This window comes from Pseudoliparis swirei, chromosome 22 (genome assembly GCF_029220125.1).
Source record: "Pseudoliparis swirei isolate HS2019 ecotype Mariana Trench chromosome 22, NWPU_hadal_v1, whole genome shotgun sequence".
Lineage (NCBI taxonomy): Eukaryota > Metazoa > Chordata > Actinopteri > Perciformes > Liparidae > Pseudoliparis > Pseudoliparis swirei.
Window position 1 is genome coordinate 23,076,482 of NC_079409.1, and position 14,719 is coordinate 23,091,200.

At 52.7% G+C, this 14,719-nt stretch overlaps 1 protein-coding gene across 4 annotated transcripts in view; it reads right to left on the reverse strand.

Annotated features, from left to right (window-relative positions):
- The window catches only part of LOC130212870 (RNA-binding motif, single-stranded-interacting protein 3-like), a 97,170-nt gene that overhangs the window by 25,352 nt on the left and 57,099 nt on the right, over positions 1-14,719 (reverse strand). For all 4 annotated transcript variants that reach the window (XM_056444135.1, XM_056444136.1, XM_056444132.1 and 1 more), the window contains exons 3-4: positions 8,905-8,963; positions 3,968-4,059 (exon numbers count right to left, since the gene is read on the reverse strand). In XM_056444135.1, coding sequence (XP_056300110.1) covers positions 3,968-4,059; positions 8,905-8,963 — 151 coding nt within the window. The remainder of the gene's footprint in view (positions 1-3,967; positions 4,060-8,904; positions 8,964-14,719) is intronic.

Sequence of the window (14,719 nt, forward strand, 5' to 3'; positions counted from 1 at the left end):
GTTGGAGCGCCAATATGTGAACGACCTCTGTTTGACTTTACTCAAAGTGTTTCTCTCTGGATCACAAGGATGTCACATGACCACAGCTGATCCAACCAATCACACCTGATTTATTTACCTCTCTCTCTCTCTCTCACTGAACGCCGAGACTCTCTCTCTCCCTCTCTCAGCCCCCCCCCCCCCCTCCTCTCTCTCTCCATCCTTCCCTCTCTGTCCTCACTCAACCCTGTAGCTAATGAGTGGAGGAGGCATCGCGGCACCTGCTGCCGACAGAGAGGAGGACCAATAGGGAGGGGGGGGGGGGCAAGGACAAAGTGGAGGGTAGAAGAAAACAAGGGAGGGAGGTGTGAAGTGTCACAGCCATGGTAGCATCTCGCTAATTAGCATAGTGACCTTGGTCCTGTGTGGCTGGTATTACACACACACACACACACACACACACATCCCCAGCCAAGTGTTTTTGTTGTTGTTTTGCCTGATATGAATATTAATACACAATAATTTAACAACTCTCCGCGATTAATGACATTTTTTCTTCTTTTTTTTAAAGACCAAACTTCACACAGAGCTGTGTTTTCAAAGAGGCTCCTACCTATAAAGTGCCAGCGAGGTATTTAATATTGTGGATGATAAATTGTTTCTTCAGTGAAAGATTAGTAAAACAAGGTGCATTAGAGACACATTGGTCCTGTCATCTTTACCACTGAACAGCAGAACCAGTGGCCTTGGTGACTGACTGACATTCACATATATTAACCCTCTGGAGGCTGGGCTCATGTTCTCCATTCTACAAAAAAATGTAAATTCACCTTTTAAAGTCTTTTGCATGTGACACACCCCCACGTGTTCTACATCAAACATTCCAGAACAATCTCAGCTCTATTCAATGAGGCTCATTGTCCTCGCGGTGTTCTCTGGTTCTCTGACTGACAGGCTGCTAATGAGCCTCCCCTGTGAGGTGGGAGGTCCTTTGTGATTTACTGAGTGTTCATTGGTTGTTTATTTCGCTAATTGTTGACGGACAAACGGATTGACCAATCACGGTGAAGGTTTCGTGTGACGAGTTCTTTCCGCGCCGCGTCACCCGACACGAAAACTTCAACGACACCGGAAGTAAACAAAGTTGCGTTAATTGCGTTAAAATATTTTACTGCGTTAATTGCGGCCAAATTAATCGCATAGATTAACGCGTTAATGCTGACAGCCCTAATTTTTTGATGATGATGATGGTTTATTTGTCGTTTGCTAGAGTACAGGTACAAAAGCATCGAAATTGCAAGAAAGGGTGGATGAAAGATTACAGCATAACATGAGGGAAGAAGGCGAGAAAAAAACAACAACCCCCCGACTATGCCCCGAGAGGGGTACAGTGTGGGAGCAGGAAAAAAACACCTTAGCACATAAGCACATACATCTTAGACATGACTTGCAACGAGTAGGAAGGGGGGAGGGGAGGTAATCCAAAGACTGGGTGATCTAAGCCCATCCATTGGGGGCAGAAGGTAACCAGCACCGACAAGCAGCCAGCCGGTCCAGCAGCCTTTCACGGCGCCAGCCACAGCCCGTCCGGTCACACTGGGGGTAAGCAGGCGGGCGTGGGATGGGGGTAGTGAATGCATATCAGTGTGAAGAAGTTTGTGTGTGAGTGGCCTGGTACGTCCTCCCCAGGCCACAACGGACAGAGTTCTCAGTCCGCAAGATGGTCGTTGCCATGGAGATAGCCTTGAAGGGTCCTGGGGAGAAAACAACCACAGGTGTCTGTGGATAGGGGGAAGGGGATGAGAGATTCTCACTTCAGTGATCTTGGGAGTTGTTGTTCCAGTAACGGCCTTGGCCAAGTCCCGTTCTGGTAGAGGGAGCCGAAAGCAGATAAGATTGGGATTGTTTGGTCTTCCAGTAGCTGCATTCAATTTGCGCAACTACTATTCCTCCATTTTCCTCCCATTTCCCAATAGGATTTCAAATCGATCCAATTTCGTCGGGCAGCCATAGGGGGCTCTTAACGGCTGTCACCGCTTCCTCAATTTTCCGATTAGCCAGGGCAACGCCAAATCCAAACAGCAGAAATCCTGTAATCATGTTTCCGAATAGGTAGATGTCTTCTACGTCCTCCACGGAAAGGGCTGCTAGGCACAAGACACGCCACTTCCCCCACGCGTCCATCGTGTAACCAGCTGCAACGTCCCGGCAGGACGGGCAGGTTCCCCCGAACCCGAGCTTCTCGTCGAGAAGACGGTGTCAATTGCGTTGAGAGACCAGTTGATCAGATGATCAGTTGATCGGTCCATGGTTTTTAGTTCGAAGAGCGATGAGGAGAGAGTCTCTCAAGTATAAAACAAGACAAGACATGACGATAGGAGCCAAGCAGGGAAGGGAAGGTCATGGGGAGGAGAGATGAGATTTCACAAATATTTCACACAGAAACAAACAGAACAAGAGATCTTTATCCGGCAGGTGATCGGTTTACATCGAGGACACGCACCGGAAATGGGAAATCGGATAATAAGGGACATGCACTTTGACCTCTGTGTTCTACCTCATGGAGTTCGGGCCCTCGGTCAGATGGACAGTTCACTTCCATTTTGTTTTTTTAACCAATTAATGAATCACAGATTAACCGATTTTTTTAAATAATCGTTAGTTGCAGCCCTAGTTGTACGATCACGTCACCGACTTCCATCAGACACTATTCAGAGACTGGTGTGTGTGTGCGTGTGTCTGTGCGTGTGTGTGTGTGTGTGTGCGTGTTTGTGTGTGTGTGCGTGTGTTTGTGTGCGTGTGTTTGTGTGCGTGCGTGTGTGTTTGTGTGCGTGTGTTTGTGTGCGTGTGCGTGTGTGTTTGTGTGTGTGTGCGTGTGTTTGTGTGCGTGTGTGTGTGTGTGTGCGTGTGCGTGTGTGCGTGTGTGTGCGTGTGTGCATGTGTGTGTAGTGGCGGTGGCCAATGCATCAAAGCTGTGCGCCGCAGCCTCATCCCATGACGCTCCGCTGCTCGTGCAGACCCTGAACGCCTCGCCGTGCGCCCCTGTTGTAAAGGAGAGGAGGGCCGTTCGAGGAGCCGGTCTTCAGCCCCGACTGCAGCTCCCTGAACAACCAGCGGCCTCTCGGCCTCTCTTCTCTTCATCCTCTTTTCATGAGACTTCATCTCTTCGTTGGGCCCTTACGGCTGCAGGGGCCCCGCGGTGAGCCGCGCTGATCAGTTTAGCGCTTATTAAAGAGAGAAGAACCCGCGACTCCTCGGAGATTGAGCTTCTCTGAAGGATGGAATTGAGGGCAAAGAGTCGATTCCAAGGGAAATGACACACACACACACACACACACACACACACACACACACACACTTCTCACTGTTTTATGAAGTAATTATTTGAAGGCAGCAGATGCCCCGGCTAACTTTCCTGAGTCAGAAACACTGCTGTTGGACTTGCTGCTGGAGCGTCGAGCCCGATGAAGATGAGCAGCTTCATCGTTTGACTGAGTCTGGTTCAACTCGTTCAGCAGCAACGAGGCCGATGAAGACGAGCAGCTTCATCGTTTGACTGAGTCTGGTTCAACTCGTTCAGCAGCAACGAGGCCGATGAAGACGAGCAGCTTCATCGTTTGACTGAGTCTGGTTCAACTCGTTCAGCAGCAACGAGGCCGATGGAGTGAAGCTCCGGCTACGCCCTCAACACGTCCGGTTTGCTGGGTTCTGGGACAGAAACCTGCTTTCTTACTTCTAATCAACACGATAGTTAAAAAGCTTTCCACCAAATGTCTCGGCAGTCGGTAGAGAGAAAGAGAGAAAATATATATAAGTCTATATATAAATATATATATATATATATATATATAAATATATTTATATATAAATATATATATATATATTTATATATAAACCCCATCAACACCACCGGCTGTCTCGGGGTTCACAGGCCGTGATGGAGGCTCCAGGCCGTGATGGAGGCTCCAGGCCGGCGGGTCAAGCTTACCTTTGCCATCTGAGCCTGGACTCCGCTGGCTCTGAGCGAAGCCACGGCCTTCTGGGCCGCCGCAGGGCTGTCGAAGTCCACGAAGCCATAACCTGCACACACACACACACACACACAGCACAAAAGAAGATGGGGAAGAGGAGAAGGAGGAAACATCAGTTCTGATAGTTCTGCATATCGCGCAGCACAAACCAGCCGTGTCTGTGTTTTCTGCATAGATCCTGTAAATGTGTCAGAATGAGGTCCGGTCACGTCTCTCCTGAAAGCTGCTGGTTCCCCATTAAATGAGCGTTTAGAACGCACAAACACACAGACGCACAAACACACAGACGCACAAACACACAGACGCACAAACACACAGACGCACAAACACTCAGACGCACAAACACACAGACGCACAAACGCTCAGACGCACAAACGCTCAGACGCACAGACGCACAAACACACAGACGCACAAACACACAGACGCACAAACACTCAGACGCACAAACACTCAGACGCAAAAACACACAGACGCACAAACACACAGACGCACATAAAATGTTCAGATTAATTTCATCATTCCAGGAAACAGAGAAGCCTTGAAGACGCTGAGCAGGGCAGAGGATCGTTCAGCCTGACAGGAAGTCAGACCTTCTGGATCACAAGGATGTCACATGACCACAGCTGATCCAACCAATCACACCTGATTTATTTACCTGTCTCTTTGACTTTCTCTCTCTCTCTCCCTCTCTCTCCTCCCCATACCTCTCTCTCCCCCTCTCCCTCTCTCTCTCTTCCTCCCTCTCCCCCTCTCCATCTCTCTCTCTCTCCCTCTCTCCCCCTCTCCCTCTCTGTCTCTCTCCCCCTCTCTCCCTCTCTCTCTCCCCTCTCCCTCTGTCTCCTCTCTCTCCCTCTCTCCCTCTCTCTCTCTCTCTCCCCCTCTCTCTCCATCTCTCTCTCTCCTCCCATCTCTCCCCTCTCTCCCCTCTCTCTCTCTCTCTCTCTCTCTCTCTCTCTCCCCTCTCTCTCTCCCCCTCCCTCTCTCTCCCATCCCTCTCTCCCATCCCTCTCTCTCTCCCCTCTCCCTCTCTCTCTCCCCTCCCCCTCTCTCTCTCTCTCCCCCCCTCTCTCTCCCCTCCCTCTCTCTCTCTCCCTCTCTCTCTCCCTCTCTCTCTCCCCTCTCTCTCTCTCTCTCCTCTCTCTCTCCCCCCCCTCTCTCTCTCTCCTCTCCCCCCTCCCTCTCTCTCTCTCTCTCTCTCCCCCCCTCCTCTCTCTCTCTCTCTCTCCCCCCCTCTCTCTCTCTCTCTCTCTCTCTCTCTCCCCCTCTCTCTCTCCCTCTCTCTCCCTCTCTCTCTGTCTCCTCTCTCCCTCCCCTCTCTCTGTCTCTCTCCCCTCTCTCTCTCCCTCTCTCTCCCTCTCTCTCTCTCCCTCTCCCCCTCTCTCTCTCTCCCCTCTCTCCCCCCTCTCTCTCTCTCTCCCCTCTCTCTCTCTCTCCCCTCTCTCTCTCTCTCTCTTCCTCTCTCTCTCCCTCTCTCCCCCTCTCCCTCTCTCCCTCTCTCCCCCTCTCTCTCTCTCTCTCTCCCCCTCTCTGCCTCTCTCTCTCTCTGCAGGATCTTGGTGAAAAGAGGCGGCTGTCTGCTCCATCATTGATTTGAAGGGCTCTCCTTCCTTTTCCGTCTGCCCGGGGTTATTTGTACCCCCCCCCCTCCCCCCACCTCCTCTCATCCATCCCTCTGTTTCCAAGCGAACTCTCTGTGCCGATTGTCAGTCTCTTAGTGACGCTCAGCACCTATCTCGTCCCCGCTGAATGCGTCTGCAATCAAACCAACACGTATCCGTTGTGAGGCGTCCTCATGGCCGCCCGGTAATGAAACTCCTTCATTGTGAGTGACAACTGGCTGAGAGACGAAGGCCCCGACACGAGCAGCCGGTCTGCTGACGACCGGCTCATTGATTCCCCCAAACACAGATTGCACATCTTCACGTTGGAGACTTGGTTACCCACGTCCTCCCTGAGGAGGTGGTTGAACCTGTTAATTGGTTAATTGGCTGTTGGGGTCGAGTTTTCCTATTTGAATCATTAAAATGTGCATTAAGTGACGTTCATTGACTTTTTATCTAATTCTGGACATAAATCAAAGACACGTGATGATGGATGGCAGACGCCCGGCAGCCTCTCCATTCTGATCATACTCCTACATATTCACAGCTTCTCTAATACGCAGTGATGCATTGTGGGCCGCAATGCGGACGAAGGGCAGAGAACGACATGTCCGCCGTGTGAGGATGAAAGGTTTCACGTACCCGAGTGTTCATCCCACGAAAGACTGTAAATCGTTTTTAAATCACAGCCGCTGCAAACGTTACTAGAACCAGAGACTGTTGGATTTGTTGAGACGACATTCGGCCGAGCAACGACTCACACGTATTCCCAGCAGCAGGACTCCTGGAGCGTTGGCTCCACTCATCTGCACAGATTCTTTGGGAAGAAAAATATAGAAAACCGTTTCAGAGCTGATTTTAAGCTCGTTTGTGGTTTATTTGAACGGCCTGACCTTAAACGGCCTCTTCAGATGCAATGAGACCTCATGTAGAAGCAGATCCTGTTATCATTGCAGAAGTCATACTCCCCAAACTAAGGCCCGCCTCCACATTTGGCCCCGCCCCCTGAAAAAAAGAGACGCATTATGATTTTTTTTCAGTCTGGCCACAGAAATCCTCGACTAGCCGCTGTCAAATAGAACGTGTGAAGATCCCAGAAAGGTTATAAATATTTGGTTATGAGGCTTTCTGGAAAACAATACATGTTTACATTTAGGCACCCTGTGATCGTCACACTGACCCCTGACCCCGGCCCCCATCAGAGAAGTTATGTGGCCCTCACAGGAAAAGGTTTGGGGACCCCTGGTCATCCTCATGAGAAGCATGAAGCGGACGTAATAATCACGAGCTGGAGCACTGATGCTTCATTAAATCAGGTTTTCTTTAAATTCCATTTCAAGTAACAACATTAAAGATGTTTTATGATTTGAGAAGATGGAAGAATAACTGATAATTATCTCTGGGTTTACAGAATCTCCCGTCTTCCCCGGGCTGTGAGGATGTCGGTGCAGCATCTCCAGATACAAGCAACACTTGATCATGTGATGTCAAAAATGGGACTGGAATTTAAGATTTAAGTCCCTGTTTATAAAGACATATGACCTAAAGTAAAGTGTTTTTCAGGGGAGACTCAAAGTGGCGTTCCCATTATTACACTAAAACAAGCGTAACTTCATTATTGACGCCCTCAGCATACGGACCGCCACACGATGCTGGGCACGTTGTCACAACCCTCGAGGCATCGATGACCGAAGGCGGTCGCATTTTTTCTCTCCACCCCCCTTCCCATGACCTTCCCTTCCCTGCTTGGCTTCTCTCGTCATGTCTTGTCTGTCTCTATACTGGAGAGACTCTCTACGCATCGCTCTTCACTAAAAACCATGGACGTAATCAACTGGTCCTTAAAGCAATTGACACCATCTTCTCGAGAAGCTCGGGTTCGGGAACCTGCCTGTCCTGCTGGGACGAATGTTGCTGGATACACGATGGACGCGTGGGCGAAGTGGCGGGTCTTGTGCCTAGCACCACTCTCCGTGGAGGACGTGAAGACATCTACCTATTCGAACTATGATTACAGGATTTCTGCTGTTTGATTTGGCGCTGCCCTGGCTTATCGGAAAATTAAGGAAACGGTGACAGCTGTAAAAGCCCCCAAGGCTGCCCGACATGATTGACGCGTTGGGTAGAGTTGTTGGCACTCAGACTGTGGCATTAAACCGCCAGAATGATAACATCGTGGAGAAGCTGACGGCTCTGCAAATGAAAGTGGATCGATTTGAAATCCTATTGGCAACGGGAGGAAGATGGAGGAATAGTGGTTGCAAAATTGAAATGCAGCTACTGGAAGACCAAACAATCCCAATCTTATCTGCTTTCGGCTCCTTACCAGGACGGCCTTGGCCAAGGCCGTTACTGGAACAACAACTCCCCCGAAGATCACTGAAACGAGAATCTCTCTCATTCCCTTCCCCCTATCCACAGACACCTGTGGTTGTTTTCTCCCCAGGACCCTTCAAGGCTATCTCCATGGCAACGACCATCTTGCGGACTGAGAACTTTGTCTGTTGTGGCCTGGGGGAGGACGACATAACAGGCCACGCTCACCTAACTTAACATACACTGAAATGCATTCACTACCCCCTCCCCATCCCACGCCTTCGCCTGCTGCCCGTCCCCAGTGTGACAGGACGGGGCCTGTGATCGGCGCTGTAATGGCTGAAGGACCGGGCTGGCTGCTTGTCGGTGCTGGTCACCTCCTGCCCCCAATGGCTGGGCTTAGATCACCCAGTCTTTGGCTTACCTCCCCTCCCCCCTTCCTACTCGTTGCAATTTATGTTTAAGATGTATGTGCTTATGTGCTAAGGTGTTTTTTTTCCTGCTCCCACACTGTACCCCTAGGGGCATAGTCGGGGGGTTGTTTTTTTCTCGCCTCTCTTCCCTCATGTTATGCTGTAATCTTCCATCCCCTTTCTTTTCAATTTCGTTGCTTCTGTACCTGTACTCTATGCAATGACAATAAAACCCATATCATATCATATCATGGAGGGATGTATACGTGGTGGCTGGGTGTCGTCAGGATCAGCTGTGGAGGAGCGGCTCAGGGAGCAGCTCTGATTGGCCTCAGATGTGGTTAATCGTCTCTCAGCGATAGAAGCTGGAGGGAGGAGCTACAGTCAAGTCACTTGCCAAACGTCCCACTGCGTGTCTTCCATCCTTGGTGCTGGGGAGGGAAACCCTGGCAAAGTAACGAGGCCGGTGCCGGGTCCATGAGCCCCATCAGGTCTCCACGGATGCTTCCCTGACCCGAGGGTCACATCCTGATCTGGGGAGTACTGCTCCTGACCCTCGCTCACCTTTGCATTGGCTGGTGTTCTTGTCCAGGATGGCCTTGGTGGACACGATCTTCCCCAACCTGTAAGAAACACCAGAGACACGCTGGTCAGTCCGACGTCTCCACGGCTCGGGGCCGGTTGCCACTCTGGAGGTCCACTTGGTGACATTCTTGGGCCCCTATACTCGGGATGACCTTGTATGACCTTGGTGATCCCCTGACTTTTAATCAAGCTTCGCAATAAGGATTTGAAGACCTATTGGATGGATTTACATGAATATCGGTATTCAAGTTCCCATCGAGCACCGACACCACGTGAACATACACATCATTCTGACTGTTACAGGTTCATGTGACACATCAGCCTCCACTGTGTTGAGTGCTAACTACCCAACGTTAGCACACGGGCTGTAGCATGTTAGCAGACTAACTAGCTGTAGCACGTTAGCAGACTAACTAGCTGTAGCACATTAGCAGACTAACTAGCTGTAGCACGTTAGCAGACTAACTAGCTGTAGCACGTTAGCAGACTAACTAGCTGTAGCACGTTGGCGTTGTCATGGTGAGCTGCAGCTCAGACGTGTCACGTCATCTGAGACTCTTTGTTCCTCGTTGTCCTGGGAGATCGTGACACATCCTTCCTCTCAGGCTCTGTGCTTCTCTCTCTGTATTCTCACCTGCAGCCTGAGAGCAGACACCTGATGAACGATCAGCACACCTGAGATCTGGATCAGGGGCGGGAGGCTTCTAGGAGACACAGACCTCCTCCATCCTCCATCCTCCTCCATCCTCCTCTATCCTCCATCCTCCATCCTCCATCCTCCATCCATCCATTCTCATCGGCTTATTCCGGGGTCGGGTCGCGGGGGCAGCAGACCCAGCAGGTTGACCCAGACATCCCTCTCGCCCGCGACACTTTCCAGCTCATTCTGGGGGATCCCGAGGCGTTCCCAGGCCAGCCGGGAGATATAATCTCTCCAGCGTGTCCTGGGTCTTCCCCGGGGTCTCCTCCCAGTAGGACGTGCCTGGAAAACCTCTAACGGGAGGCGTCCAGGAGGCGTCCGAATCAGATGCCCGAACCACCTCAGCTGACTCCTTTCGATGCGAAGGAGTAGCGGCTCGACTCCAAGTTCCCTCCTGATGTCCGAGCTCCTTACCCTATCTCTAAGGCTGAGCCCGGCCACCCTACGGAGGAAACTCATTTCGGCTCAGCTCTCTCTTCACCAAGACAGACCGGTACAGCGCCTGTTTTACTGCTGCAGCCGCACCGATCCGCCTGTCGATCTCCCGCTCCATCTTACCCTCACTCGTGAACAAGACCCCGAGATACTTGAACTCCTTCGCTTGGGGCAGGCACTCTGTCCCCACCTGGAGGAGCAATCCACCGGTTTCCGGCAGAGCACCATACCCTCAGATTTGGCGGTGCTGACTCTCATCCCTGCCGCTTCACACTCGGCAGCAAAACGCCCCAGTGAGTGCCGGAGGTCATGGTCTGAGGATGCTAACAGGACCACATCATCTGCAAACAGAAGAGAGGCAATCCCAAGACCCCCAAACCTGACCTGCTCTACCCCCAGGCTGCGCCTAGATATCCTGTCCATGAAAATCACAAACAGGACCGGTGATAAAGGGCAGCCCTGGCGGAGACCAACACCCACCGGGAACGTGTCTGACTTACTGCCGAGGATGCGGACACAGCTCCTACTGCAGGCGTACAGAGACCGGATAGCCCGTAGCAACGGGTCCGGAACCCCATACCCCCGCAGCACCCCCCACAACAATTCCCGAGGGACCCGGTCGAAAGCCTTCTCCAAGTCCACAACACACATGAAGACTGGTTGGGCAAACTCCCAGGACCCCTCGAGGACCCTTGCGGTGAAGAGCTGGTCCACAGTTCCACGACCGGACGGAATCCGCACTGCTGGTCTTGAATCCGAGGTTCGACCAGCGGTCGGAGCCTCCTTTCCAGTACCCTGGCATAAACTTTCCCAGGAAGGCTGAGAAGTGTGATTCCACGATAGTTCGAGCACACTCTCCGGTCCTCTTTTTTGAAAATGGGAACCACCACCCCGGTCTGCCAGTCCAAGGGTACTGTTCCTGACCCCATGCGACATTGAAAGGCGTGTCAGCCAAGACAGCCCAACAATGTCCAGCGCCTGCAGCAACTCAGGGCGGATCTCATCCACCCCGGCGCCTTGCCACCAAGGAGCTTTTAACAACCTTAGCGGCCTCCAGGATATTGGTGCGACACCCCCAAGTCTACAGGCACTGCCCTCTAGAGGGGACCTGTTGGCGGATTTAGGAGTTCCTCAAAGTATTCTTTCCACCGTCCGACGATGTCCCCGTCCGGGTCAGCAGCCCCCACGCTGAGAACAGCCTGGGGTGACCCTCTTTTCCTTCCTGAGCCGTCGGATGGTTTGCAGAACCTCTTTGAGGCCGACCGAAGTCCTTCTCCATAGCCTCCCGAACTCCTCCCATGCCCGAGTTTTTGCTTCGCGACCACCGCAGCTGCAGCCCTTCTGGCCTGCGGTGCCGTCAGCTGCTTCAGGAGACCCCTGGGCCAGCCAGGCCCGGTAGGCCTCCTTCTTCAGCTTGACGGCTTCCTGACCCCGGTGTCCACCGGGTTCTTGGATTGCCGCCGCGACAGGCACCGATGACCTTCCGACCACAGCTCCTGTCGGCCGCTTCCACAATAGAGGCTTTGAACATGGTCCACTCGGATTGCATGTCCCCAATTCCCTCGGGATGTGTGAGAAGTTCATCCAGAGGTGGGAGTTGAAGACCTCCCGGACAGGGTCCTCGACCAGACGTTCCCAGTTCACCCGCACTACACGTTTGGGCTTGCCAGGTCTCTCTGGCCGACTCCCCTGCCATCTGATCCAACTCACCACCAGGTGGTGATCAGTTGACAGCTCTGCTCCTCTCTTCACCCGAGTGTCCAAGACATACGGCCGCAGATCAGATGATACGATTATAAAGTCGATCATCGATCTCCGGCCTAAGGTGTTCTGGTACCAAGTACACTTATGAACCACCTTATGTTCGAACATGGTGTTCGTTATAGACAAGCCGTGGCTAGCACAGAAGTCCAATAACAGAACACCGCTCGGGTTTAGATCGGGCAAGCCGTTCCTCCCAATCACTCCCCGCCAGGTTTCTCTGTCATTGCCCACGTGAGCGTTGAAGTCTCCCAGGAGAACTATGGAGTCGGCAGGCGGTGCCCTCTCCAGGACCCCTCCCACCGACTCCAAGAAGGCCGGATACTCTGAACTGCGGTTTGGTGCATAAGCACAAACCACAGTCAGAGCTTTACTCCCCGCAACCCGAAGGCGCAGGGAGGCGACCCTCTCGTTCTCCGGGGCAAACTCCAACACGGCAGCGCTCAGCCGGGGGCTTGTGAGTATCCCCACTCCCGCCCGGCGCCTCTCACCCTGGGCAACTCCAGAAAAGAAGAGTCCAACCCTTCTCCAGGAGCTTGGTTCCAGAGCCAACGCTGTGCGTGGAGGTGAGCCCAACTAGATCTAGTTGGTACTGCTCCACCTACCGCACCAGCTCCGGCTCCTTCCCCGCTAGCGAGGTGACGTTCCACGTCCCTAGAGCTAGTCTATGTCGCCGGCGATCGGCCCGCCCAGGTCCCCTGCCCAGCCTGCCGCCCGGTCTACATAGCACCCGACCCCGATGATTGTCCCTGCGGGTGGTGGGTCCTCCATCCTCCTCAATCCTCCATCCTCCTCCATCCTCTATCCTCCATCCTCCTCTATCCTCCATCCTCCTCCATCCTCCATCCTCCATCCTCTATCCTCTATCCTCTATCCTCCATCCTCCATCCTCCATCCTCTATCCTCCTCTATCCTCCATCCTCCTCTATCCTCCATCCTCCTCTATCCTCCTCAATCCTCCATCCTCCTCAATCCTCCATCCTCTATCCTCCATCCTCTATCCTCTATCCTCTATCCTCCATCCTCCTCCATCCTCCATCCTCCTCTATCCTCCATCCTCCTCTATCCTCCATCCTCTATCCTCCATCCTCTATCCTCCATCCTCCTCTATCCTCCATCCTCCATCCTTCTCTATCCTCCGTCCTCCATCCTCCTCTATCCTCCATCCTCCTCTATCCTCCATCCTCCTCTATCCTCCATCCTCTATCCTCCTCTATACTCTATCCTCCATCCTCCATCCTCCTCTATCCTCCTCTATCCTCCATCCTCCTCCATCCTCCATCCTCCTCTATCCTCCTCTATCCTCCATCCTCCATCCTTCTCTATCCTCCATCCTCCACTATCCTCCATCCTCCATCCTCCATCCTCCTCACTGCCTGCTTCAGTGTCTGTTACTCTCTCTCTCCATCTATCTCTCTCTCCCCCTCTCTCTCTATCTCTCTCTCTCCCCCTCTTTATCTCTTACATCTGACACCTCTGCATCTCTCTTTGTCTTCTTCCCTTATTTCCCCCTCCACTACACTTTTATTCTCCAGCTCACTGTTCTTACAGATGGAAGTTAATAATGTTTTCTCAACAGCCCGGTCTCTCCTGGAAAGAGAGGGATGAGAAAAGAGAAAGAGGCTGCAAAGCTATGAGGGAGAAGAGGAAAGAGACAAGACCGGAGGAAAGAGACTAGAGAGAAGAAAGGAGGAAAGAGAGGAGGAGAGAGACAAGAGAGGAGAGAGGAGACAAGAGAGGAGGAGAGAGACAAGAGAGGAGAGAGGAGACAAGAGAGGAGAGGAGATAGATGTTAGAGAGTCCAGAGCTCTGGACCGAGGGGCTGATTGGAAATGTCAGCTGACAACAGAACGCACCACTCTGAGGGGGGGGGGGGGGGAGGCTGGTGGGTCGGCTCACTAGGAAGACACGGTAACAATGAGGAGGAGGAGGACATGAGTTTAAAGAGTGTGTGTGTCCTCCCGCTCTTCATTGTAGCAGCGAGCATGAATGAGATTTGTGTGTGTGTGTGTCATATCGGTGAGTGACAGGAAACCATTCAGAGAGAGAGAGAGAGAGAGAGAGAGAGCGCCCCCCCCCCCCCCCCCCTGACCTTTCCTAAGTGTGGCCCCCCCCTCTCGGCTCTCTGACCGTTTCTCTAATGAAACTTTTATTGGGCCCCATTTCTCACCAGAACGCCTCGAGAAATACAACTGAACGAGAAGGGCAAGGAGTGTGTGTGTGTGTGTGAGTGTGAGTGTGTGTGTGAGTGTGCGTGTGTGTGTGCGTGAGTGTGAGTGTGTGTGTGTGTGAGTGTGTGTGAAGTTTAACATGACGTCATGCTGCATTCCATTCGATGACATCGTGTTTTAGTGAAGCAGACAAAGCCGTCTCAGGGGGACGCTTCACGGTTTGCATTACACGGGACTTACATGTGCAGGATCAGCTTTAAACCAAGGAGGAAGAGGAGGAGGACGCTGCAGCTGAAGGGTCCTCCACTCTGGAGCTCCTCTCTGTCGGCACGCCACCAACCACACGCCACCAACCGCACGCCACCAACCACACGCCACCAACCACACGCCACCAACACGCCACCAACACGCCACCAACAACACGCCACCAACCACACGCCACCAACCACACGCCACCAACCACACGCCACCAACAACACGCCACCAACCACACGCCACCAACCACACGCCACCAACCACACGCCACCAACAACACGCCACCAACCACACGCCACCAACCACACGCCACCAACCACACGCCACCAACAACACGCCACCAACCACACGCCACCAACAACACGCCACCAACCACACGCCACCACCAACACGCCACCAACAACACGCCACCAACCACACGCCACCAACCACACGCCACCAACCACACACCACCAACCACACGCCACCAACC